General features: G+C 39.7%; 1 protein-coding gene across 1 annotated transcript in view; it reads left to right on the top strand.

The window, feature by feature from the left end:
• The window catches only part of LOC130293840 (cytoplasmic phosphatidylinositol transfer protein 1-like), a 218,742-nt gene that overhangs the window by 117,877 nt on the left and 74,007 nt on the right, over positions 1-26,858 (top strand). Inside the window, exon 3 of the mRNA XM_056542999.1 lies at positions 8,237-8,325. Coding sequence (XP_056398974.1) covers positions 8,237-8,325 — 89 coding nt within the window. The remainder of the gene's footprint in view (positions 1-8,236; positions 8,326-26,858) is intronic.

The raw sequence follows: 26,858 nt of genomic DNA, 5'->3' as shown, positions 1-26,858 counted from the left end.
AATCAGACTCCACCATAATACAAACCCCAGAATCAGACCCCTACATAATACAGACCCCATAATCAGACCCCACCACAATACCGACCCCAGAATCAGATCTCTCCATAATACAGAGCCCAAAATCACCACCCACCATAATACTGACCCCAGAATCACCACCCATCATAATACAGACCCTAGAATCAGACCCCACCATAATACAGACCCCAGAATTAGACCCCAGAATCAGACTTCACCATAATACAGCCCTAGAATCACCACCCACCATAATACAGACCTCAGAATCAGATCCCACCATAATACAGACACCAGAATCACCACCCACCATAATACAGACCCCAAAATCACCACCCACCACAATAAAGACCCCAGAATCAGTCCCCACCACAATACAGATGCCAGAATCAGACTCCACCATAATACAAACCCCAGAATCAGACGCCTACATAATACAGACCCCATAATCAGACCCCACCACAATACCGACCCCAGAATCAGATCTCTCCATAATACAGAGCCCAAAATCACCACCCACCATAATACTGACCCCAGAATCACCACCCATCATAATACAGACCCTAGAATCAGACCCCACCATAATACAGACCCCAGAATTAGACCCCAGAATCAGACTTCACCATAATACAGCCCTAGAATCACCACCCACCATAATACAGACCTCAGAATCAGATCCCACCATAATACAGACCCCAGAATCACCACCCACCATAATACAGAACCCAGAATCGCCACCCACCATAATACAGACCTCTGAATCACCATTCACCATAATACAGACCCGAGAATCAGATCCCACCATAATACAGACACCAGAATCACCACCCACCATAATACAGACCCCAGAATCACCACCTACCATAATACAGACCCCAGAATCACCATTCACCATAATACAGACTCCAGAATGAGACCCGACCACAATATAGACCCTCTCCCCCCCCCCTCCTTTACATAATACAGACCCCAGGATCAGACCCCAGTAGTGTTGCGCAATAATATACATGCAGTTACAGTAACTGACTCACAATTTACATCTTTCATGGTTGGCATTGTCCTCTTTCCTTCTGTTCTCCTTCTGGCTCAAACCACCATGATGACTTCTTCCAGCCAAAACCCATCACTGCAGCATCTGCAGGACAAAATCTTAGTTTCTGCATTTTTCTTTTGCAGTCCCCAGAAGTGCAGAATTCAGTGCAGTTTATTCCATTCCAAACAGTGTTACAGAGCAGGCTACGTTTCAGCAACCTGTCTTCGCCTTTGTCAAGTATGAGAGGCGACAAAACGTTGCCTGCTCTGTAACACTGTTTGAAGTGGAATAAACTGCACTGAATTATGTACTTTATACTTTGGTGAGCCACAATTTTTCTTGGATATAAGTAGTTAGGTAGGTAGCTATGAAGGTAGGTAAGTAGATATGGAGGTAAGTTCATAGGTAGGTAGCAAGGTAGGTAAATGGGTAGCTATGTATGTATGTACTTTGGTTGCTATGTAGGTAAGTAGCTATGTTGGTAGGTAACCAGATGGTTAAGTAGGTGAGTATGTAACCAGGAAATTAATAAGGTAGGTAGCCAGGCAGGTAATTGTGTAGGTAGCCAGGTAAGGAAGTAGCCAGTGCTCCTTCACATCCAAATCATTATCCCCCTCCCTGTCACTTGCTCCCCCTTCCCCCGTCACCTGCATCCCCCTCTCCGTCACCTTCCCTCCCCTGCTCTGCTAATGCCAGGATGATTAAAAAAAACTAACTTTTACTCACCTATTTCCCACGCTGGGATCTCCTGGGCAGCACAGGCTGGCTGCGTTCTCCCGCTACAGTGCAGGCGCCGATGAGTGACGTCATCGGCACCTGAGCTGTGTGCGGGCATAGGTCACCGGTCTCCTCTCAGTGAAGCTGCAGGTCCTGCAGCACATGCTGAGAGGAGGCTTTAGCTGTGTGTGCGTGTGCGTACACAGCTGAAAGCGGCACTCACTTGCCTGGGGATCCAGGACAAGTGTCCTGGATCCCAATTAGCATAGTGGGCGCCTCTCCGCCCGGGGCCCCATGTGCCACTCAAAAGCACCCCGCGTGCCGATGCCTGGTGTAGTGTAACCTGAAATCTGTCTAAATGTCAAACTCAACTTTTAAGTCCCTATGGGCTGAATATATGGGAGATCAAATGGAAAAGAAAGTTCAGGGTTACTGAAACAATACATAGAAGTTTGATTGACTGTAATTATTTCTGTGTTGGTGTGAAGATTCATTTTCCTGCTAAATAAGATGATAAGCATTTTAAAAGTAGCAGGTTAATTTTAAAGAGGGTGCCTGGCTATTTATAAAATAATAAAAGAAGAGATATTAACCTTACCCAAGCTCTGACGCTCCCTTCTGATGCTTCCTCGGTTCCCCACTGGTCTCTACTTACTTGCCCTTTTAACACAGAATCAGGGTGGCATCCAAACCAGATTCACAGGATCAGAAAGGTGCAGTACAGCTATTTGATGTATTACAACATTATGAACTGGATTTCAATGGCCATTGTCAGTTCAAATAACGTGTCACCAATGTGATTCCTGACATGTTTGTATAAAATTAATTTACCAAAAACCACCTCTTTTCCAGCCAAAATGTTCCAACGTCTTGGCTACTAGCTGTCTCCCTGCTCTTCAATTTACTTTCCACTACTAGTTATTAGGAGAATTCTGTCTCTAGTAACAACTAGATCATAAGAAAACACACTGCTGTAGGTACTGCTGTATTCAGTGGATGAGAAAGAGAGAGCCTTGGCTATGTACCTGAAAACTGAGCAAATCTAACTCTGCAATCTGTTGTTGTTATAGAAAATAGATGTCAGGTAACAGGTAGACCGGAATGGAACACAGGAAGTGGGGGCAGGACTTAGCTTCTCGTCTGTGCAGGATTAGGGTAGTAAGCCTGGACTATTACCCTGCAATCTGTAAAATTCCAGATCCTTATGGTTCCTGAAAGGCTTCCCTCTCATCCCATCAGCAGTAGGTCAGTGCTAATGAACTACCTCTTTGCTTGTCTGCCTGCTCCCTTCCTTGCTATTCTGCTGTTTCCTTTATTTCTGGTCACATAGCTCATTGCAAAGCCAATGCATCAGTGAACCCTCCCTGTATCCTTTTTCATTTTGTGTCCTATAAATCATCCCCAGCACAGCCTGATCAGGTAGTGCAATTTCACTAGCACTATACCATAACATGTCATTAAAGAGTAAATGCAATGCCATAATTGGCCAGACAAATAAGGGAAAGAAAGAACCTGTGTGTACTACTGGCCCAGCTTTGGCAACACCCCGCTGAAAAGGAAGAACTGAGAAATAGCTGTTAATCATGGAGGGGACTCTAAGGGACTCAATAACCACAGTGAGAACACTAAAATCACCTTGTTACCACTCTGAAGGGTTAACTTAACAAAGCCATTCGGATTTTTAAAAAATCTTCTGAAGTGACAGATGGGCTTTAACAATAATTAAAATGACTGGATACCTCATTTAAATTTTGAACTTTGAACATCTTCTTGTAATTCATTTAAGAGCGTATTTTACTTAGTTATTCTTTAACCTTTTACTAGTTATGCTTCATATTGTGCTATACTTATAAAAATAGAAAGGTTACAAATGTAAGATCTTGTTAACCTAGCATGCCTTATAGCCTTATGTTACCTTTTAGTAAGCGGTATTCTAGGTTATAACTATATTAAATTATTACATTATGTTCGGTAAGACTTCTGAAATTGTCTCTCAAGACAAATATAACTGTATAGCTATATCATATAGGTTTTCTCTGACTTGTACAATATGAAAAAGATATAAAACAGACAAAAGCGCAAAAGACATGTGGCATTACTCCGATGGTACAGAGGTAAATGAAAACAGCAGTAAGAATAACCACTCACTTGTAACCCAATATTAGGGTAAGATGTCGGGAAGCAGCCTGGATCCTGCCCGTCTCTGTGTAGCACAGTAGCGGTTGGGGAAATCACGTTTGAAACTGCAAGAGTTGCAGAGGAAAAAACTTGGATCCTCCTGGCGCTCACCAACCATAGTTAGCAAATAGGTGCTGTATGGCTAGGTTACAAAACATGTGACCGGTCTCCAAAAGCCGCTCGATGTACATTGCGGCTCAGGTGAGGATGGGAGACGGCCCGCAAACAAAAAGCAGTCTAGCCGTAATCGGAGGGCCATCATCAAACTAAGGAGATATATGTATTATATTATATTATATCGGTCGCTCTAGGTGATATATATATATTAAGTTATATATATATATATTACATTATATCGGTCGCTCCCATCCCACGAGCTTATAATAAATATCCAACATTTAGCATATAAGGCAAAAAGCTCAAAAAGATACATACATATCTAGACCAACACTATTTAAAATGAGTCAGTTCAATGGTTTCAGCAAAATTTCCAGATATAGCATAAAAACAAAATCATAACTGGTGAACGCTAAATTCTAGGCGCTAAAAGGAGTAAATGGTAATTTTTAACAAACAAGTTCAGTAATCTCATTTAAGCCAAACTGTTGCAGGGAGTGTAATGTATAAATCTAATACATTTCCTTACGGCATAGGACCTCAAATCGGTTCAGTACTGATATCGGGGTGTGTTCGAGTGGCATAATTGTGATTAGATTTGATTCTTCTAATTTATGTGTTAATGCAATATGACGTGAGAAACCGTGTTGTAAGAAACCTTTTTTGATGTTATTGCGATGTTGAGTCAAACGTAGGTGTAACTGTTGGCTTGTACGTCCGTCGTATTGTCTGACACATTTACAGGTTAGTAAGTAGATGGTAAAAGAAGTTTGGCAATCAATATGGGTTTTCATTGGGTATTTCTCTCCAGTATGAGTATTTAAAAACATAGTGCTTCCATGGTTAATCGACCGGCAGCAAAGGCATCTGGATTTGCCGCATTTAAACACTCCTTTCTTAACTAGAGAGCCGGAGGTCCTGGTGATTCTTCTAATTTATGTGTTAATGCAATATGACGTGAGAAACCGTGTTGTAAGAAACCTTTTTTGATGTTATTGCGATGTTGATTCAAACGTAGGTGTAACTGTTGGCTTGTACGTCCGTCGTATTGTCTGACACATTTACAGGTTATTAAGTAGATGGTAAAAGAAGTTTGACAATCAATATGGGTTTTTATTGGGTATTTCTCTCCAGTATGAGTACTTGAAAACATAGTGCTTCCATGGTTAATCGACCGGCAGCAAAGGCATCTGGATTTGCCACATTTAAACACTCCTTTCTTAACTAGAGAGCCGGAGGTCCTGGTGGAATTTATAGCAGGTGTAGTATATTTATTTGTACGACAATATTACGCAGGGAGGGAGCCCTGCGAAAAGTAATGCCGGGTTTATTTCGGCAATATTTTTCCCAAGTAGGGATCTGATCTTAAAATTCCCCAATGTTTATGAAGAATCTTCTTAATCAAAGAGTGTACTCCTGAATAAGTTGTAATAAAATTATTCCTGTGTTGTTGTCCTCCTGATGTCGACAGTGGATTATTTGGGCTAGATTTCAAAACTGAGTCAAATGCAATTTTGGACGAAGGTAGGCAATCATCTTGGGTGAGATTTGATGCTCGAGAATATGCGTTTTTAATAAGTTCATTAGGATAACCTTTCTTCAGGAACCGGTTTCTTAGAATTTTTGCTTGTTTCTTGAAGGTAGAAAGGTTGGTACAGTTCTTCCTTATGCGTCGGAACTGTCCATAAGGGATGTTAATTTTCCATTTATGATAATGTCCACTAGAAAAAGGCATATAGCTGTTTGAATCCACCGGCTTGAAATATGTTTCTGTAATTATCTCTCTGCCGGTGTGAGAGATGGAGAGATCTAAAAACTCAATGATATTGGCGGAATAGTTTGGAGTCAGAGTTATACCCCAATTGTTACTATTAATATGTTTCACAAAATCTTCTATTTGTGTCGGGGTACCTCTCCATAGGATGAACAAGTTGTCAATATATCTTTTGTACATCACTACATGCTTTTGAAAGAGGGGGTTGGATTTAATCCAAGTTTCCTCGAAGACCCCCATAAAGAGGTTCGCATACGAAGGGGCCATTCGAGTTCCCATTGCCGTACCCTTCTTTTGGTGGTATGTTCCACCATTAAAAATAAAAAAATTATTTTTAAAAATGAATTCCAAACACTGTAACAAAAAAGGAATCTGCTCATGTGTCATATCAGGATCGTTCTCTAAGAAAGATCGGGTGCTAGATATACCCAGATCATGATCTATATTACTATAGAGAGTGGTGACGTCCATAGCTGGAAAAATCATATCATCCTCCCATAGATGATTTTTCAGGAGGAGGATGAGATCGTCCGAATTTTTCAAATAACTCAGGAGTCTTTGTACATGAGGTTGCAGAATCAAATCGAGGTATTGTGAAATATTGCTAGTTGGGCTGTTAATCCAAGAGATTATTGGTCGTCCTGGGGGATGGGTAGCATTCTTGTGAACTTTGGGAAGATGGTAATAGAAAGAAACACTAGGATTCTGAATGTATACTTTTTTTTTTCTTTCTTTGTGATCAGATTCCTACTGAAACTGTCATTAATCAAATTGAGAATGGTTTTCTGAAGTTGTGGAAATAGGTCCCCAACAGTTCTCTCATAATAGGTGGAGTCTCCTAGTATCTTGGATGCTTCCTTTTCGTAATCCACAAAATCTTGGATGACAATCCCCCCCCCCCCCCCCCCTTTATCAGCAGGTTGAATTATAATCGCTGTGTTCTCTTTTATTCTTTTCAAAGCCATCTTTTCTTTCTTAGTTAAGAGCCCTTCTTTGGAGTGTGGTGGAATCGCTGTCGGAAACCTTCAGATTTAATTTGCCACAAGTTCGTGGAACGTTTTGATGTAGTGTCCCTGGCTAGCAGTGGGGTAAAACCGCGATTTAGTTTTGACCTCTGGGTGTACCCCTGGCAAGGGATCCTCGATATTGAATTTATCGGGTTTTCTATTAGGAAGTAAAAAGTGCCGTTGCAATGTGAGCCGGCGTGTAAATTGATGAAGGTCCAAAAAAAGATCAAATTTCTTAGAACTGTAGTGCGGGCAGTAGGACAAACCTTTCTGTAGCAGTGATGCTTCGTCATTGTTCAGGACATAATGAGATAGGTTAATAATTTTTATAGTAAATTGGTTAAAACTGGTAGAAGTGCCCCCTTCAGTTGTCTCCAAAGGGGGGATTCTAATCTCTTGTTGCTATTTTTCCTTGTTTTTTTGTTGGCTCCTCCTATTCAGCCCCTTCTAGTTTTCTTTTTCCAAATGTTCTCGGGAAGAAGTCTGTGATGGTTTCAATTTCACAGGTATCAGGGGGGCTTTCTCTAAAAAAGGAGGAGAAATGGAGGTAATGGTAGGGGATGATAGAGCAAAGAGATCCAATATCTGTGAATCCCCTTGGTCTGCCACCAAATGTAGTGTATTGATGGGTCTGATGCTAAACGGACTAATAGATGGTGGAATCAAGAGAGTGTTAAGTTTAACATTGTGATGGACCAGGGCCCATGTAGTGATTGTAGTGGCAATATTCAAAAGTGGTCGTAGGAACGGTACAGAGGCGGACACCCCTTACTGTTTTGCGGGCTTTCCCCCGTATATATATATATATATATATATATATATATATATATATATATGACGTGTATGACACCCATCCTATCAAATGACCTGACGAAGAGGGGGTCCCACCCCTTGAAATGCGTAGTCTCTAGCGCAGATTAAAGAATTGTGAATATTTTATCTACTGTCCTTCACGGCTTCTTCATTTATCGGGTCAGCACCAGGAGGATCCAAGTTTTCTCCTCTGCAACTTTTGCAGTTTCAAATGTGATAGTTTTTTTCTGGACACAGTTATACTAAAATTTGTAGGTGACTGCTTTTTCAATACAGTTGAGGCAACCAATATATACCAGTCAAAGTCTAAGGGCCTGTTGTACAGTTCTAGACATTTCACTAACATATATACTGAATGTGCACCACAGACATGGTGTGAACCTAGCCTTATTTTTATAATCATTACAGCTTTTGCCAAGTACTTCAGATAAGTACTTTCTAATACACAATTGTGCCGAAAGTTACTACCTTTGCAACATACATATGTTTAATGCACCATTTATGATGATGATGATATAAAGAAGATAACATTTTTTGTTAAATTCACAGTTATATTGATTATTTTGTGTTGGACTTTTTCAGCAAACTTCCAACATGGGTGAGAGGATTTGTGCCAAAGATATTCTACATTACAGAAAAGGCTTGGAACTACTATCCATATACTATAACAGGTAATAAAAAAACATACTTTCTAATGGAATAGTAATATAAAGTGTGAATGCATGACTGAATGCATGATAACAAGTATGATAAATAGTACTCAAATGTAAATATCCACTGAACATGGGGGTCGTTGCACATTGCATTGTTCTGCACCCCATAATTGTATTGTATCCCCCCCCCCATGTAGACCAAGTCTTCACAGTAAAAGTAAAAATGAGCAAATGTTGATATATTTACCATAAAAAAATTAAACAATTTTGGAGGCATATTGACCAAAATATATTGAGCAGAGCAAAGTAAGACATACACATTAGAATTGTGTTTGACAAAATTCAAAATTTTGGCAGGGCCAGCTAACAATTTAATGTGTACAGGAACTTTGAGGTTCTCTCTTGACAGCACATCTCCGGGTAGAGAAAGATCGGTAGTTGGAAGATGAACCACCTCCAGAGTCTTGCCTGTTATATGTATACAGACAGCTTTAAATGAGCACTATCAATAAAAAAATTTTTTTTGCATATGATAGAGCAGGTAAAATAAAAAAGATTTGTAATTTAATCCCTGTAAAAAAATGCATGGCCTTATAAATCTGGGCACTACGAGTCTCCCTTCTTGTCCAGACCGCATTCCTCATAGCACTTGCTCTCCCTGTTTCATACACAGGCAGATAACGAGTGTTATTCACTGCCTATGGCCAGACAGCACTTCCTGAGTTTGGTCTCCTGCCAGTCCAGCAGGAGACCAAAGTATGTGCTTTTGACGGAATGCGGTCTGGTCCAGAAGGGAGACCCCTAGTGGCCAGATGTATAAGGCCATGAAAGTGACATAAAAATATATATATTTTTTTTTACAGGAAGTAAACTACAAATCTTAATTATTTTACCTGCTCTATCATATGCCAAAAAATAATTTAAGTAAACTGCCAGTTTATTCTATTGGTTGATGCACCTCTTGCAGCTGAGACTAGCATACAAATTAAATGGGTGTCTGGGGAATAACTTTTACAATTTCATGTGGCCAGGATGTACAAATAATAAAAAACATCTATACATCTGTCTCGCTCTCCCTGGTGGCACTGTACAGCGCTTCCTGTTCTCCATCTTGACACAAGGAAGTGCCTGATTAGCCAATCAGTGGCTAGTCAAGTCTCCACTGTGGCCAATCAGTGGAGGGCACACTTCCTTGGGCCAAGATAAAAACTAGGATGTGCTATGCAGAAGGACCAGTAGCAGGTGAGTATATGTTTATTTGTTATAGTTTTTACCCCATTCTGGCAACATATGATTGTAAAAGTTCCCAAGACAACATTTTGTGTGGTGCAATATTCAGTTACCAAGGAAATCAACTATAGGCCTAAAAACCAACTTGTACCATTTTACATTCATTTCACAGTCTATAGTACAGTATACTGTATATTTTCATTGACTTATATGGAAACTATTTGTTAATATAAGTGGTATATTTTCATCAGAAGAAAAATAAAAACAAAATGCAAGGGGTTTAATTTTTTGTGATCCTTTTAAGAATTCTATTAGTTTGACTGATATGAGCACATTCACTCAGCTGTTATATTGAAGTATCTCTAGCATTATAGTTATTTAGAACCCATTAACACAGCAAGTATTCAAGGCTTCCAATATCTCATTTCCTGAGAAGGAACAACTACATTGCTTTACACTTTAAAATAACATTATACCAGTTTTAATAGCTTTGTAGGTGTAAAGATTTCACATTTCACACAGGGTCTATGGACTGCGCGACAACATTAGGCTCTATTCATGTCACATTTGAACACAAAGTTCGTAAAATATGGATATGAGGTAGATACCAGGAGGTGGATGTGCTCTTTTGTCTGACATTGTAGCTATTTCTTATTGTAAGGAGAAGATTATATTGCTTACACTTCAAAAAAAGGAAGAAACCACAAAAAATAATTGTAAAAAATACCTTTTTAATAATGGAAGTTAGTGACAGTTGTACGTATGTTTGCACAGCACATGTTTGGATCCCATAATGCATAAATTAGATGCTAGCTGAATGCAACTGTATGGATCTATTTATTGGATACCTAGAACATTTACAATTCATATACAAAGTCCAGAGGAGAAGTCAGCACTTGACCAGTTCTGTGCCATGCAGGTGACCAGCCAGTTTGGCAAGGCGGAAGCAACAATACAAGAAAATAAAAAAGTCACAGCACAACTTCATGGACCCAGTGTTCAAATTCAGGGCTGAAAATGTATTGACTTTTTTAAAACATTTTTGTACAATTCATATACAGTTTTTTTAATGCTTTTTTTTTGCCTTATAACCAACTTTTTATCACCATTTTACCATAAAATGTTATGTAAAACAAATATTTTGTGGGATGTAAAAACAACTCTTTAATTCAGCAAATGGGGGGGGGGGGGGGGATGCTTACTTTTATTCAGTTCACCATACAGTAACATTGACATGTTGACATTGTTCTGCAGATCAGCACTACCCAACATATATTGTTCTTGTTTAGTGTTGGGTGCGAATATTCGCAATTCGAATATTTATCGTGAATTTATCGTGAATATTTATCATGAAAATAACCGTGAATATATCGAATATGTGAATTTCGCAAATATAGGACGAATATTCATCCATACATTCGCGAAATATTGCAAATTCGAATATGGCATCACTATTCATGTTATGCAAACACAAAAGAAGGGAAAGATCCGCCACAGCCCTATATACCTGTCGGTGTAGACCTTCTACATATACACTAAAATGCACCAGGTGTCTGTTCTCCTACGGGTGGTGCTCTACGCTGAAAATATGCACAAATTCAAAGTTCACAGAAAAAAGAAATAGCGGACCAATTCACCCGATACTGAGGGAGTTATATCAAACAATGAACATTGCGAACAGGTGACAGTGCAGCGGGAGGCGGAGGATGTTACGGGGGGGATTAAGGCGTCGGGACACAGCCGTATCGCACCTCTTGATGCTTTGTCAGGCCCCTGCGACCTAAGATCCCATAGAAAACCTCTCCTGCTATGGACAGTTCCTGACACAAACAGAGGTGTCAGCAGAGAGCACTGTGGTCAGACTGGAAAGAACTACACAACTTTCTCTGGAGAAAACAGCAGCTGATAAGTACTGGAAGGATTAGGATTTTTACACAGGAGTACTCCTTTAAGGACCAGCACCTGTCAAATAATCATTCAGATACAGTGGTTGTTCTTGACTGTGGCATCTAGGAAGGTAAATTGCTGGAATCAGACAGAAGTTTGACAGTGAGTGTCAGCTATTGTACATAGCTGGCACCAGCCTTATAGAGAGCAAGCTCAGTTCATCCCATTCATCACATACATGGACATGAGAATGAGAAAAGGGGTTAAAGGTATTTCAGAGATGTAGATAGGCTGTCAGTCATCAGGAGCAAAGATTTAGCCCTTGCTTAGCATCTAGATACCTGGGACATGGTAAATAGTGATGAGCGGCAAGGGCCATATTCGAATTTGTGATATGTCGCAAATATATGGACAAATATTGTCCTATGTTCCCGAAAATCGCATATTCGCTATGTTCGTTCTTTTTTTTTTTCCATACGAAAATTCGTAATGAAATTCACATAGTGTGCATGTATTTTTCACCTAAAAGAAGGGAGGGATCAGTGTCCAGTCTGGAAGTGCCGATATTCATATAAATATTCGCGTAAATTCACATAAAAAAAAAAAAATATTCGTCAATACGAATATATCATTATATTCTAAATATTTGCCAAATTGCAAAGGGCCGATATTCACGGTAAAAAGTCGTATTTCGAATATTCGCACTCAACACTAATGGTAAAGTAGCTTTCTGGCTTCTTGTTGGCACCCAGCACTGAAGGCACATGACCCACCAGAGCATTGATACCCTAAGTTGCATCTAGTTAAACTAGATTGGGGATTTGTTTTGCTTGGCACAGTATATTAGCAGTCTGGTGAACTCTGAACCAGGATGAGCAGCACTGTCTATATATAGCTGTAATGTTTAGAAAAACATTGAAAATGAAATCACTGCACAATACAGAGCACCTGACAATTTCTGCATTGTCATAGGAATTTCCAGTCGTGTCATGAAGAGGAATTTATTTCTTGTTAATGTCATGACAGCAAGTTCTTATAGCTCTAAAAGTGACTTTTTACAGCTACTTTGTTTTAGATCAGTAATGCTAGGTTTCTATAGAGGTTTTTTTCTGGAATTTTTTTGGGAAAACTACTGCTGCTGTTTTTGAGCCTAAGCCAGAAGTGCATTCAAGGAATGGGAAATATAAAGGAAAGACTTATTTATTCGTCCTACTGGATCCACTTCAAACTTTGGCTCAAAAACTGTAGTGGAAGTTTTCCAAAATAAAAACGCCAGAAAAAGCCTACAAGAAAACCTAGATTTAGGCAGACAAATCTTACTAAAATATGAAAAAAACACCTTTCATTGTAGGAAGATACAGGGTTTGTATCTTTCATATCTACGTACAGACACAAGTCTCGAAAAAAATGTGACTTTCCAGAACCTCTAAAATCCAATGGAGCCAGTTTTCAGCTATTTTCTTGCTCTTTTACTGCTGTTTTAGAGCCCTGAAAATTCCCAGCACATCTATCACCATATATATGTGTAAAGTTGAAGGGGTTTTCCAGAGAAACAAAAAAATTCAGGACCCAGGGTGCTGCCAAAAATCAAATTTTTATTTCTTGTAAATGCTTTTTTAGTGAAGCATCACTTTGTGACCTTATTTCACCCCTATACCTTATTTTACTTACTTTATCTAGCCACATTGTGTAATGTAATGTTAGTGTACTGTCCATGACGAGCTGTGGAGATCACATGACAACATCCAATGATCACAGAAGCCACCCATCCCGATTACTGTTTGTTAAGAGCTGTATGCACTTGTCTGGTTTGGTTTTACAGGCTGTTTCTTTGATACCCAACACTTTCATTATATTATTATGTTACAGTCAAACAACAATATGCATGATATGTTTTAATAAAGACAAGTAATTGTTGAGAAATCTGGAGCATTAAAGAACGGATAAACAAATGTGTCTATGAATCCAATGTAATGTTTATTAACCTCCATTTATTAACCCCTTAAGGACATAGCATTTTTTCCTTCTTGCACTCTCGTTTTTTCCTCCTTACCTTTAAAAAATCATAACCCTTTCAAAAAATCATAACATCCATTATACAGAGTGCAGGCACTCATTAATGCATTGCCATAGCATAGCATTGATCAGTGTCATCGCCGCTTGACTGCTCCTGCCTGGATCTCAGCCACGCAGCAGTAATTCGGCGATTGGACGCGGAGGAGGCAGGTAAGATACCCTCCTCGTGTGTCCTAGCTGATCCGGACACTGCAGTTTCACCACGATGGTCCCGATCACCCCTACTGAGCTGCTGGGAAGCTTTCACTTTAGACGCAGCGATCAACTTTGATTGCCGTGTCTAAAAAGTTAATGCCGGACATCTGCCGGAATGGCAATGTCCAGCATTAGCCACGGGTCCTGGCTGCTGAAAGCAGAAAGGACCTTGCGGGTATGATACGAGCTCAGCTCCTGAGCTCGCTTCATAACCCTGCCATGCCGCAGCACCGTTTATAAATGGCGTTTTGCGGCAAGGGGTTAAAGCCTTTATAGAAGCAGATGAGCATAATCTCACATACAATAGGTGCCACAATACTTGAGTTTACTGTGTAAATGTTATGTGTAGTAAGAAGAGAAGAACCTTTACCCATTATTCCCCTAACTCTATAGTAGCTCTATTTCAGGCTGTGAAACTCACCATCCACAAATATTGACAGGATTGGCTGATTAGCTCTTGTGTATGGGGCCTACTGACAAGGGAAAAGAGGAAGCTATCTTGTTGGGTTATTAGCATGCCTGTTTCTTTGTTCTATTATTTACAGTCATGGTCGTAAATGTTGGCACCCCTGAAATTTTTCAAGAAAATGAAGTATTTCTCACAGAAAAGGATTACAGTAACACATGTGTTGCTATACACATGTTTATTCCCTTTGTGTGTATTGGAACTAAACCAAAAAAGGGAGGAACAAAATCTAATTGGACATAATGTCACACCAAACTCCAAAAATGGTCTGGACAAAATGATTGGCACCCTTTCAAAATTGTGGAAAAATAAGATTGTTTCAAGCATGTGATGCTTTTTTAAACTCACCTGGGGCAAGCAACAGGTGTGGGCAATATAAAAATCACACCTGAAAGCAAATAAAAAGGAGAGAAGTTCACTTAGTCTTTGCATTGTGTGTCTGTGTGTGCCACACTAAGCATGGACAATAAAAAGAGGAGAAGAGAACTTGAGAACCAAAATTGTGGAAAAATATGAACAATCTTAAGGTTACAAGTCCATCTCCAGAGATCTAGATTTTCCTTTGTCCACAGTGTGCAACATTATCAAGAAGTTTGCAACCCCTGGCACTCTAGCTAATCTCCCTGGGCATGGACAGAAGAGAAAAATTGATGAATGGTGTCAACGCAGGATAGTCCAGATGGTAGATAAGCAGCCCCAAACAAGTTCCAAAGATATTCAAACTGTCCTGCAGGCTCAGGGAGTATAAGTGTCAGCGCGAACTATCCGTTGACATTTAAATGAAATGAAATGTTATGGCAGGAGACCCAGGAGGACCCCACTGCTGACACAGATATAAAAAAGCAAGACTACAGTTTGCCAAAATGATCTTAAGTAAGCCAAAAGCATCTTGTGGACAGATGAGACCAAGATAGAGCTTTTTGGTAAAGCCCATCATTCTACTGTTTACCGAAAAACGGAATGAGGCTAAAAAAGAAAAGAACACAGTACCTACAGTGAAATATGGTGGAGGTTCAATGATGTTTTGGGGTTGTTTTGCTGCCTCTGACACTGCGTGCCTTGAATGTGTTCAAAGCATCATGAAATTTGAGGATTAGCAATAGATTTTGGGTCGCACTGTACAGCCCAGTGTCAGAAAGCGGGGTTTGTGTCCGAGATATTGGGTCTTCCAGCAGGACAATGACCCCAAACATATGTCAAAAAGCACCTAGAAATGGATGGATACAAAGCGCTGGAGAGTTCTGAAGTGGCCAGAAATTAGTCCAGATCTAAATCCCATTGAACACCTGTGGAGAGATCTTAAAATTGCTGTTGGGAAAAGGCCACCCTCCAATAAGAGAGACCTGAAGCAGTTTGCAAAGGAAGAGTGGTCCAGCATTCCGTCTGAGAGGTGTAAGAAGCTTATTGAAGGTTATAGGAAGTGACTGATGTCAGTTATTTGTTCCAAAGGGTGTACAACCATAAGTTAAGGGTGCCAATAATTTTGTCCATACCATTTTTTGGAGTTTGGTGTGACATTATGTCCAATTTGCTTTTTTTCCTTCCTTTTTTGGTTTAGCTCCAATACACAAAAAGAGAATAAACATATAGCATAACATGTGTTACTGCAATCCTTTTCTGAAGAAATACTTAATTTTCTTGAAAAATTTTAGGGGTGCCAACATTTACGGCCATGGCTGTACCTCTTTCTATTAAAAGCTACCAATATGCTGGGCCAAGTGAGTATGTTTACTGTGAAGCTGGTAGAGGTAGCTGTCATCCAACAGCACTCCAATGTGTATGTCCAAGAGTAGCTTCTTGTAATTCCTAAACAGTTCTTTGGAACATGCAAACTTGAAAAATAATATTTATTTATGTACATTTTACATATTTCTTTCAGACCTTTTCCTGCTTTTCATTAGCACAATATAAACAGAAACATAAAAAAATATTATCATTCTAGATTGTAAATATTAGTTCTTCTTTTTTTAAGAACATGTTTATGTGACCTTTGTATAAAATATATTTACATTATAAATCTTTGCATTCAAATGTTTTCTTTGGTTAATAAAGGTTGTGTAGAAGAGTCAAACTCTTCAGCATACCTACATTTTTCCAGGTGGTAACATAGCAACAAATAGCTCTCAGAGTACCCCTTTAATGACATTTTAACGGGAAAAAAAAATTAGAATTTTGAAAAATAAAAGGAAATCAGTTTTGGCTGCTTTTGTGTGCACTTAGATTTTACTACAGCTAAGATATAAGAGACAAAATAAACAGTCAGTGACCCTTAGTGCCACTGCCGGAGGCCTGACATTTTATGATGCTTATTTTGGCATCTAGTTTTATACTAAAGTGATGGCGTTTGAGGATGTGAAAAAAGCCTTTTCTTGTGAATTAGAGTAGTTTAACTCTCTAAAAGGTACACTAAAATTGCAATATCCCTTCTAAATATGTAACTTTTTTGTGAAGATTTAAAATTTATGCCTCAAGTAAATCTAGTTGGTAAATAACTCAAGTTAGTATTTCTCTAAAGTTTTAACATATGTGACCTAGTATTTAACAGGATAACTGATAGCTTTTATAAAGCCTTTTGTGGTACATGTTATATAAAATATGGACAAATAGATTACCGCTATATAAGACGCACTTTTTCTTCCCCAAAACTGGTGGGGGAAAGTTTGTACCTCTATAAGGCGAATACACACCTATCGTGGCCGATCCCTGCGGTCATCAATGGCCAGGACCCGCGGCTAATACAGGACATCACTGATCGCGGTGATGGCCTGTATTTACCCTTCAGATGTGGCGATCAAAGCTGACCGCCGCATCTGAAGCGAAAATAACACTAACCCGGCTGTTCAGTCGGGCTGTTCGGGACTGCCACGGTGAAATCGTGGCGGCCCGAACAGCTTACAGGACACCGGGAGGGACCTTACCTGCCTCCTTGGTGTCTGCTCCGTGCCGGGATCCCCTGCATGGCCGGTGCTCTCCTACATCATCATCAGTTCGTGGCGCACGCCGTACCGTCATCCAATAGGAGCGGCGTGCGTAGCAGCGTGCGTAGTGACATCATGGCGGCGACGGAGAGCGGGGATACCGGGCAGCAGAGACTTTCCGGAGCGATGGGGACCACCCGGGGACGCGGCGACAGCGATGGAGTGCGACATCCAGGGCAGCAGTGACGGGTCCGGAGTGGCGGGGACACGTGAGTACTACTTCCTATACCAGTGGTCTTCAACCTGCGGACCTCCAGATGTTGCAAAACTACAACTCCCAGCATGCTCGGACAGCCGTTGGCTGTCCGGGCATGCTGGGTGTTGTAATTTTGTAACATCTGGAGGTCCGCAGTTTGTAGACCACTGTCCTATACTTTACATTGTATTTGGTTCAAAATCTTTATTTTCTAGATTTTTATCCTATAAAATGTAGGTGCGTCTTATATGCCGGAGCGTCTTATATGACGAAAAATACGGTAATTACAAAATAACGAATTAATAAAAAAATGCCCTAATTTTCCAGTGATTAAAAAATATTTAAAATAATTAAAAATAATAAAATTAATAATAATTATAATAATACTGCACCAATGTAACCTGTGCATTCTTAACTACACATAGACTATATACATCAAGTTATTAGGTACTTTAAATGCATTGGTTTTGTGGATCTACCTCTGCTGTGTAAATGGCTTTATTTTTTCCTTTAATCTGGTATATCTGGGATAATTTTTGAACAATATGTAATTTTGCATGTTAGCGCAAACAAGTAAGACTCCTCTGCAAGGGCCAGCAGGATTGGAAATCAAAGAAAAGAGAAGTGATGAATCCTTTATATTTCATATAATAGCCTGTATGGTACATACTTAACAATGGGATTGATTTTAAATACCAGCTGCTGTAGAATGAATAAATGCCAGGGGTCAGATATGTGTTCTCTTATAATTTTCACTCACTGAATTTTGTTTTTGTAACTGGGAAACAAGAACTATAATTTAAATAGATAATGTGAGAGCAGTAAGAGTCATTTTGAAACAAAGAGTAATATACAGATGAAAAGTTTCTAGTTCTTTTTCAATATTAAGCAATTGCTTTTACTTATGTGCACCTGTTTTACCACATAAGTGCATGGTATTCTTCAGTATTCTTGACGGTTACTAAAGGATGGGTTTGAGCGTTTGTCACTGAGGATGTGATTCATTTTTACTTTTTAAAGAGAGAACATACTATGTATCAACAGTGTATTCAAAGATTGCATTGCTAGATAAACTACAGGCTAAAATTAATGATTTAGTTAAATGAAATCTGTCATCAGTTTCACCTGCACTAACCTGTCGGTACAGACAGGTAGTGCAGGTGACACTGATGACAACGGTACTTACCTTATCATGTTTTGTGCTGTAGTTCTCCAGCAATCCTCTTCAATATCTTCAGCTCCGAGCCTGACTTGGAACATGGGCAGAGCTTAGTGACGTTACCGCTTTTTTTTGCTAGCAGTGGGACCCAGCAGAGAACAGCAGTGATGATGTCACTAAGCTCCGCCCATGCCCTAAGTCAGGGCCGGAAGTAAATGAAGAGGATTGCCGGAGAACGACAGCACGGAATGGGACAAGGTAAGTACCGTTGTCATCAGTGTCACCTGCACTACCTGTCTGTACTGACAGGTTAATGCAGGAGACACTGATGACAGATTTCCATTAAGTATACAGTTTTGCAATAGATTACATTTCAAAAGAAAAAGCATAAAGCTAATGTCACTTACAACAATTTCAAACCACTTGATGAAGCCAAATACAGACATTTATCGTCTTTTCTCTTAAGCTCAAAAACGTGATGATACATTGCCCCAAAAACAATATTATGTTTCTAAAAATACTGTCTGTAAACTCCCCCTTAAAAGGGTACTCCTCTAGATATCTTGTCCCCTATCCAAAGGATAGGGGATAAGATTTCTGATCGTAGGGGGCTTGACCACAGCAACCCAGCCCCCTCCCATAGACATATATGCAGGGGTGTCACATCATAACTCATCGCCCAAAACTGGTGTTCTGAACATACGTGTTCAGAACGCTGGGTGCCAGTGGAATCGAGATGCTCATTGGACTCCCACAGTGAGATGATGGGAGTCTAATGAGTTAAAATGGCAGAGAAGGTCGCTTTTCTTCTTGCTGCAGGCAGGATCGTTACTCCACTGATTTAGCCTGGCAGGGCCAGGCTGAATCAGTAGAGCGCTGATCTCCATGAACAATGCTATGCAATAGCATGGCATCGTACTGTTAATGCAATCCAATGATTGCATATAATAGTTCCCTCCCCAAATAAAAATAAAGTAGCAATTAAATTTACCACCTTTTCAATTTTATTAAAAAATAAATAAAAATAAACATATTTGACATACTCACGTGCAGAATTGCCTGAACTATTAAAATATAATGATCACAATCCCGATTGGTGAATGGCATAAAGGAAAAAATTATTGTGATATTTCAGGAAAATTTGTACCAATAAAACAACAAATTACAAAAAAAAAGCCTAAAAAAAATAAAATAAATAAATATATCTATATAGAAGCAAATCATAAAATGTTGCAGTATCTTGTAATACCTTTTTTATTGGACTAACAGCATTTTGTAGAGAAGCTTTCGGGATTCCTCCCTTTATCAAGTCCAAAGCAAATCTAAGCTCACAAGTAGAAGACACAGGTTACATCTCACAAATATGCAGGGGTTAAGACAATAGATGTGGAGAATTCACACTAAGATGGGCCATAAATTGTCCTGTTATGGAAACATAGACTAAATAAATAAGGATGAGAAAAAAGGGGGAGGGAGGGGGTAGCAGGGGAGAGACTGATAATTAGCAGGACATAGTGAGATGCCAAAGAGAACACAGTGCAGGTTATAAGAGAATCCAGTATATAGCACAGGTTATAAGAAATGTTGATAATGAGATAAGTAGCTCAAATCCACATTGAGTCCCCTGTTTTTCGAGTCAAAAAACAGTATCATTTCTGCTTCAAATGTCTTTCTCTCTTGTGTGTTTTTGAAATTCCCTCGCAGTATCTTGATTGGAAGGTCATGTATGGAGTGGCCTGTTTGGGTAAAATGGTGTCCAACTGGGGTGCAGTAGTCATTTTCTTTATGGCGGTTGATTGAATGTCTGTGTAGATTCATCCTTTTGTTGAGTTTCCGGCTGGTTTCACCAATGTAGCATCCCATGTCACACTTGGTGCATTGTATCATGTAGACCACATTTGGGGATGTGCAGGAGTATGACTTAATGTGGATTTGAGCTACTTATCTCATTATCAACATTTCTTATAACCTGTGCTATATACTGGATTCTCTTATAACCTGCACTGTGTTCTCTTTTGCATCTCACTATGTTCTGCTAATTATCAGTCTCTCCCCTGCTCCCCCCTCCCTCCCCCTTTTTCTCATTCTTATCTATTTAGTCAATGTTCCCATAACAGGACAATTTATGGCCCATCTTAGTGTGAATTCTCCACATCTATTGTCTTAACCCCTGCATATTTGTGAGATGTAACCTGTGTCTTCTACTTGTGAGTTTAGATTTGCTTTGGACTTGATAAAGGGAGGAATCCCGAAAGCTTGTCTCTACAAAATTCTGTTAGTTCAATAAAAAAAGGTATTACAAGATACTGCAACATTTTATGATTTGCACCTGCATCACTGGACTAATACGACTACTCAAATATACAATATATATATATATATATATATATATATATATATATATATGTACTAGACATGTGCACACGGGAAATTTTTGTTTCGTTACTTTTTTCTTTCTTGCCTATTTGCAAGGTTAAAATACAAAAAAATACATATTAGATAAACATTATTGTATTAACAGAAAGTATATATTCAAATCACATATTTTACTATAAATATCTACATGAAAAATACAATAAAAATAAGCAACATGTCATGTTATACATAAATCACCCGTCAATCAAAAACAGGTTACCACGAAAAAGAAAGATGCTGTAGGGAATTGTGAGAAACTATTTTTATTTTATTTTTTATAACGAAATTCTTTTTTATTTTGAAGCAGGGGACCATTATCGGGAGCGGGTGCAGGAAAAGAATTGGAAGACAGGTAAGTGAATGTATCATTTTATATGATTTTTTAATACATGATGTAATGTTGAATGAATGAATGAATGAATGCTGCTTGAATGATTGATGTGTTTGATCGATGTGTTTGATTTATGTATAACATGTCATGTTGGTTATTTTTATTGTATTTTTCATGTAGATATTTATAGTAAAATATGTGATTTGAATATATACTTATTGTTAATACATGAATTTTTATGTAATGTGTATTTTTTTTGAAAATTTTAAATATGTTAGATACGTGTTTTACACTTGCGCTAACCCAGCGTTTCTGTTACCCAACAAACCAGGGTGCCTCCAGCTGTTGCAAAACTACAACACCCAGCATGCCCTGACAGCCAAAGGCTGTCTGGGCATACTGGGAGTTGTATTTTTGCAACAGCTTGAGGCACCCTGGCTCGTTTGCAAACAATGCCAACAATTTTTTTAAATTTACCTCTCTTTTCACTGAACTGGTTAGTATGTTAATGAAATGCATAGTAATTTGTCGTGGGAAATTTTTTTATTGACAAACCACAGACATAATTTGATAATTGCCCTTTAAAACGTTTGTGGCTTGGTCAATAAAAAAATGTCCCAAAACCTACTAACCAGTTCAGTAAAAAAGAGAGGTAAATTTAAAAAAGAAAAAACAGAAATAGGTTAGCGCATTGTTTGCCAATGAACCAGGGTGCTTCCAGCTGTTGAAAAACTTTGGCTATCAGGGCATGCTGGGTGTTGTAGTTTTGCAACAGCTGGAGGCACCCTGGTTTGTTGGGTAACAGAAACACTGGGTTAGCACAAGTGTAAAACACGTATCTAACATATTTTACATTTTCCTAAAAATACACATGACATAAAAATTTATGTATTAACAATAACTATATATTCAAATCACATATTTTACTATAAATATCTACATCAAAAATACAATAAAAATAACCAACATGACGTTATACATAAATCACCCGTCAATCAAACACATCGATCAAACACATGAAGCATTCAAGCAGCATTCATTCATTCATTCATTCATTCATTCATTCAACATTACATCATGTATTAAAAAATCACATAAAATTATACATTATCCTACCTGTCTTCCAATGTTCTGATCTCCGCGGGTCTCGTCTTTTCCGTGCACCTGCTCCTGATAATGGTCCCTTGCTTCTAAATTAAAAATAATTTTGTTTTAACAAAAATAAAATAAGTTTTTCACAATTTTGTAGGCATGTTTTGTTACAAATTCGGATTCATTTGGATGTAAATATTTTGTACATTTGGATCAGTCTGAATGTATGAAATATGAATAATTCGGGTAAAAACTAATTTCTTAAGAAACTAATTGCACATGTCTAGTGGATACAGTACTTTATATCTACATATTTCCATGAATACATTAACCCATTAAACATTTGAAGTTTGCTGGGTCTGAATGCCATTGGAGGCTGAGTATGACATAAGCCTTCAGGGTCTATTGGTGGTGTATAGGAATGGATGGGCTAGATCTTTAACATTGTGATTTTTTTGCCCATTGAAATCAATGGGCCCATTGTCGTCTATGGTGATCTTGCAGCAAATGGGGAAGAAAGCTAAACAGTAGGGTCCTGTTAGTAATGTGGATGGGAGACCTTGGTGTAGGTTCAATTCCCCGTTGATCTACAGTGTTGAGATTATACTTTAATTAGGATAGACATATCTGGGTCAATTGATAGTTAAAGGGGTATTCCAGGAAAAAAACTTTTTTTACATATCAACTGGCTCCAGAAAGTTAAGCAGATTTGTAAATTACTTCTATTAAACAATCTTAATCCTTTCAATAATTATCAGCTGCTGAAGTTGAGTTGTTGTTTTCTGTCTGGCAACAGTGCTCTCTGCTGACATATGTGCTTTTCTCGGGAACTGCACAGAGTAGAATAGGTTTGCTATGGGGATTTGCTTCTAAACTGGGCGGTCCCCGAGACATGTGTCATCAGAGAGAACAACTCAACTTCAGAAGCTCATAAGTACTGAAAGGATGAAGATTTTTTAATAGAAGTAATTTACAAATCTGTTTAACTTTCTGGAGCCAGTTGATATAAAAAAAAAAAAAGTTTTTTCCTGGATAACCCCTTTAAGTGTTTGAACCGTGGGAACTAGGTAGGTCAATTGAATACCATAAATGGGCAACTAGGTTAATTGAAACACAAAGTAATGTGTGGTATCCAATTGACCTAGTTCCCACGGTTAAAAAAAATCATGTCTATCCTAATTAAAGTATAATGCTAACATTGTATATCAACCCAGGAATTGAAGCTACATCAGGGTCTCCCATCCACTTTACTACCAGTCCCCTACTGTTTAGCTTTCTACCTCATTTGTAGCAAGATCTCCATAGACCACAACGGGCCCATTGATTTAAATGGGCAAAAAATCACAATATTATAGATCTAGCCCATTCATTCCTTAACACCCCCCCCCCCCCCCCAATAGACCCCGGAGGCTGACATCATACTCAGCCTCCAAAGGCATTCAGACCAAATGTTTAATGGGTTAATGTATTCATGCAAATATAAATATATAAAGCACTGTATCCACACACTGTAACTCGGACCTTAGGAAGGAGGGAGCCCCTCAGAAACGCATAGTCCTACCATGTATTGCCACGTTTTATGATTAGAAGTAGAAGAAACCCTGCAACAGAAATAAAGCTGCCTGCGACAGAATTTACAGTGCGAAAGAAAACCCTGCGACAGAAATTACTGTGCGACAGAACCATGAAACAGAAATTACCGTGTGACAGAATTTATCCCTGCGACTAAAAATATCTGGAAAAGTGCGACAGATTAGTAAATACCAAGTAAAAAAAAAGCTTGAAAACACAAAAAAGAAACACAAATCGACACTCCACTCTTACAAAATGAGGTCGCCACTGTGTCAGTTTTATTGTAAAGTGCATTATGTAAAAACAAAACCCACCAAAGTTTGCAAAATTGTAGATTTAAAACAAAAAAATTCCGTAAATATTATTTTTCTGGTTTCACTGTTCAGTTTATGGTAAAATAAAAGTGGTAGTTACAAAGTAAAATTGGTCCTGTAAACAACAATCTCTTATATGGGTCTGTAGATAAAAAAATAAAATAATGAGTTATGTTTCTTCATAGGTGAGGAGAAAAAAATGTAAAAGAAAAATGAGAACTGGTTGTGTCCTCAAGGCCAAAATGGGCTCTGTCCTTATGGGTTTAAGGGGTTGTCCCGCTCCACCAGCTTGTTTGAAGATGCCAAAATTTGCCAATGGGGAAGTTATCCGATTCTAGGAATAATATAAAGAGCATGGCCCACGGAGATACGCCTTTTGCTCAACTTTCATTAAAGTCAATGGGAGTTACTCAAATCTTGTATCTTCTTTACTTCGCCTGTGTCAGCTTTGCAGATCATCTCCAGCCACTGCAAACAGGCTGGAAGAGTGGATAAAGCCAAAAGGAGAGAGCTGGGACAACTCCTTTAAGCATTCCTTTATATTTTCCTCCATTAATTCAATTTATTTTATGGATCAACGTAAACTGAATTGTGAGATCACAGAGTTCACCCACAACTAGTTTCTACAACATGTCCTGAAAAAAAACGTAAACACACATCTAAATACATTCAAGACTCACTAACATTTATCTTACCAGTTTTCTCTAGGTGTAAACAGGATCTGTATTTTCTGAAAAGGGACAAGAAAAGTGGGCATATTCTTCAGAAGGCATTCAGGAGTACATTAACCCCTTAAGGACCAAGGGCGTACAGGTACGCCTTTGCTCCCTGGTACTTAAGGACCAAGGGCGTACCTGTACGCCCGTGGGAATTTCGGTCCCCGCCGCTCGCCGGGCGGGGATCGCGCCGGGCTGACTGCTGATATCTATCAGCAGGCACCCCGCGCAAATGCCCAGGGGGGTCATTAGACCCCCCCATGTCGGCGATCGGCGCAAATCGCAAGTGAATTCACACTTGCGATTTGCGCAGATTCCGGGTCATACGGGTCTATGGTGACCCGGTGACCTGGAATAGAAGGGGGATCGCGGGTGTCCTAGACACCCACGATCCCCCTGTAGCGATAGGAGTGAGGTGGCAGGGTTGCCACCCCTCCTATCTCTGCTATTGGTGGTCTAGACGCGACCACCAATAGCAGATCGGGGGCGGAGGGGTTTACTTTAGGTTTCCCCGTCCTGCCCTCCCACAATAGGCGGGGCAGGACGGGGAAACCAACAGGGACCGGCACCGAAGATCCACTTACCCATCGGCGATGGCAGCGGCGACGATCAGCGGCGGCAGCGGGCGACGATCGGCGGAAGAAGAGGACCGCGACGCAGCTCCCTGGATCCAACGGAAGCCGGTGAGTTACTTAGCAACATCTGGAGGGCTACAGTCTGAGACCACTATAGTGGTCTCTAAACTGTAACCCTCCAGATGTTGCAAAACTACAACTCCCAGCATGCCCAGAGAGCTGTTTAGGCTTGCTGGGAGTTGCAGTTTTGCAACAGCTGGAGGTCTACAGTTTGAGACCACTGCAAAGTGATCTCTATACTGTGCACCTCCAGATCTTGCAAAACTACAACTCCCAGCATGCCCAGACAGCAGTTTGCTGTCTGGGCATGCTGGGAGTTGTAGTTTTGCAACATCTGGAGGTCCACAGTTTGGAGACCACTATGCATTGATCTCTAAACTATAGCTCTACAGATGTTGCAAAACTGCAACTCCCAGCAAGCCTAAACAGCAAACAGCTGTCTCTGCATGCTGGGAGTTGTAGTTGCGATCCCTCCAGCTGTTGCATAACTACATCTCCCAGCATGCCTTTCGGCGATCAGTACATGCTGGGAGTTGAAGTTTTGCAACAGCTGGAGGCACACTGGTTGGAAAATACTGAGTTAGGTAACAGAACCTAACTGAAGGTTTTCCAACCAGAGTGCCTCCAGCTGTTGCAAAAGTACAACTCCCAGCATGCACGGTCTGTCAGTACATGCTGGTAGTTGTAGTTTTGAAACAGCTGGAGGTTTGCCCCCCCATGTGAACGTACAGGGTACATTCACACTGGCAGGTTTACAGTAAGTTTCCTGCTTCAAGTTTGGGCTGTGGCAAATTTTTCACCGCAGCGCAAACTCCTAGCGGTAAATTCACTGTAAACCCACCAGTGTGAATGTACCCTAAAAACACTACACTACACTTACACATAATAAAGAGTAAAACACAACATATACACCCCCTTACACTGTCCCCCTAATAAAAAATAAAAAACGTATTGTACGGCAGTGTTTCCAAAACAGAGCCTCCAGCTGTTGCAAAACAACAACTCCCAGCATTTCCGGACAGCCACTGACTGTCCAGGCATGCTGGGAGTTTAGCAACAGCTGGAGGCACCCTGTTTGGGAATCACTGGCGTAGAATACCCCTATGTCCACCCCTGTGCAATCCCTAATTTAGTCCTCAAATGCGCATGGCGCTCTCTCACTTCGGAGCCCTGTCGTATTTCAAGGAAACAGTTTAGTGCCACATATGGGGTATCTCCGTACTCGGGAGAAATTGCGTTACTAATTTTGGGGGCTTTTTTTCCTTTTACCCCTTATGAAAAAGAAAAGT

The sequence above is a fragment of the Hyla sarda genome, chromosome 10, assembly GCF_029499605.1.
Source record: "Hyla sarda isolate aHylSar1 chromosome 10, aHylSar1.hap1, whole genome shotgun sequence".
NCBI classification, from domain to species: domain Eukaryota; kingdom Metazoa; phylum Chordata; class Amphibia; order Anura; family Hylidae; genus Hyla; species Hyla sarda.
This window is presented reverse-complemented; position numbering and strand designations above follow the sequence as displayed.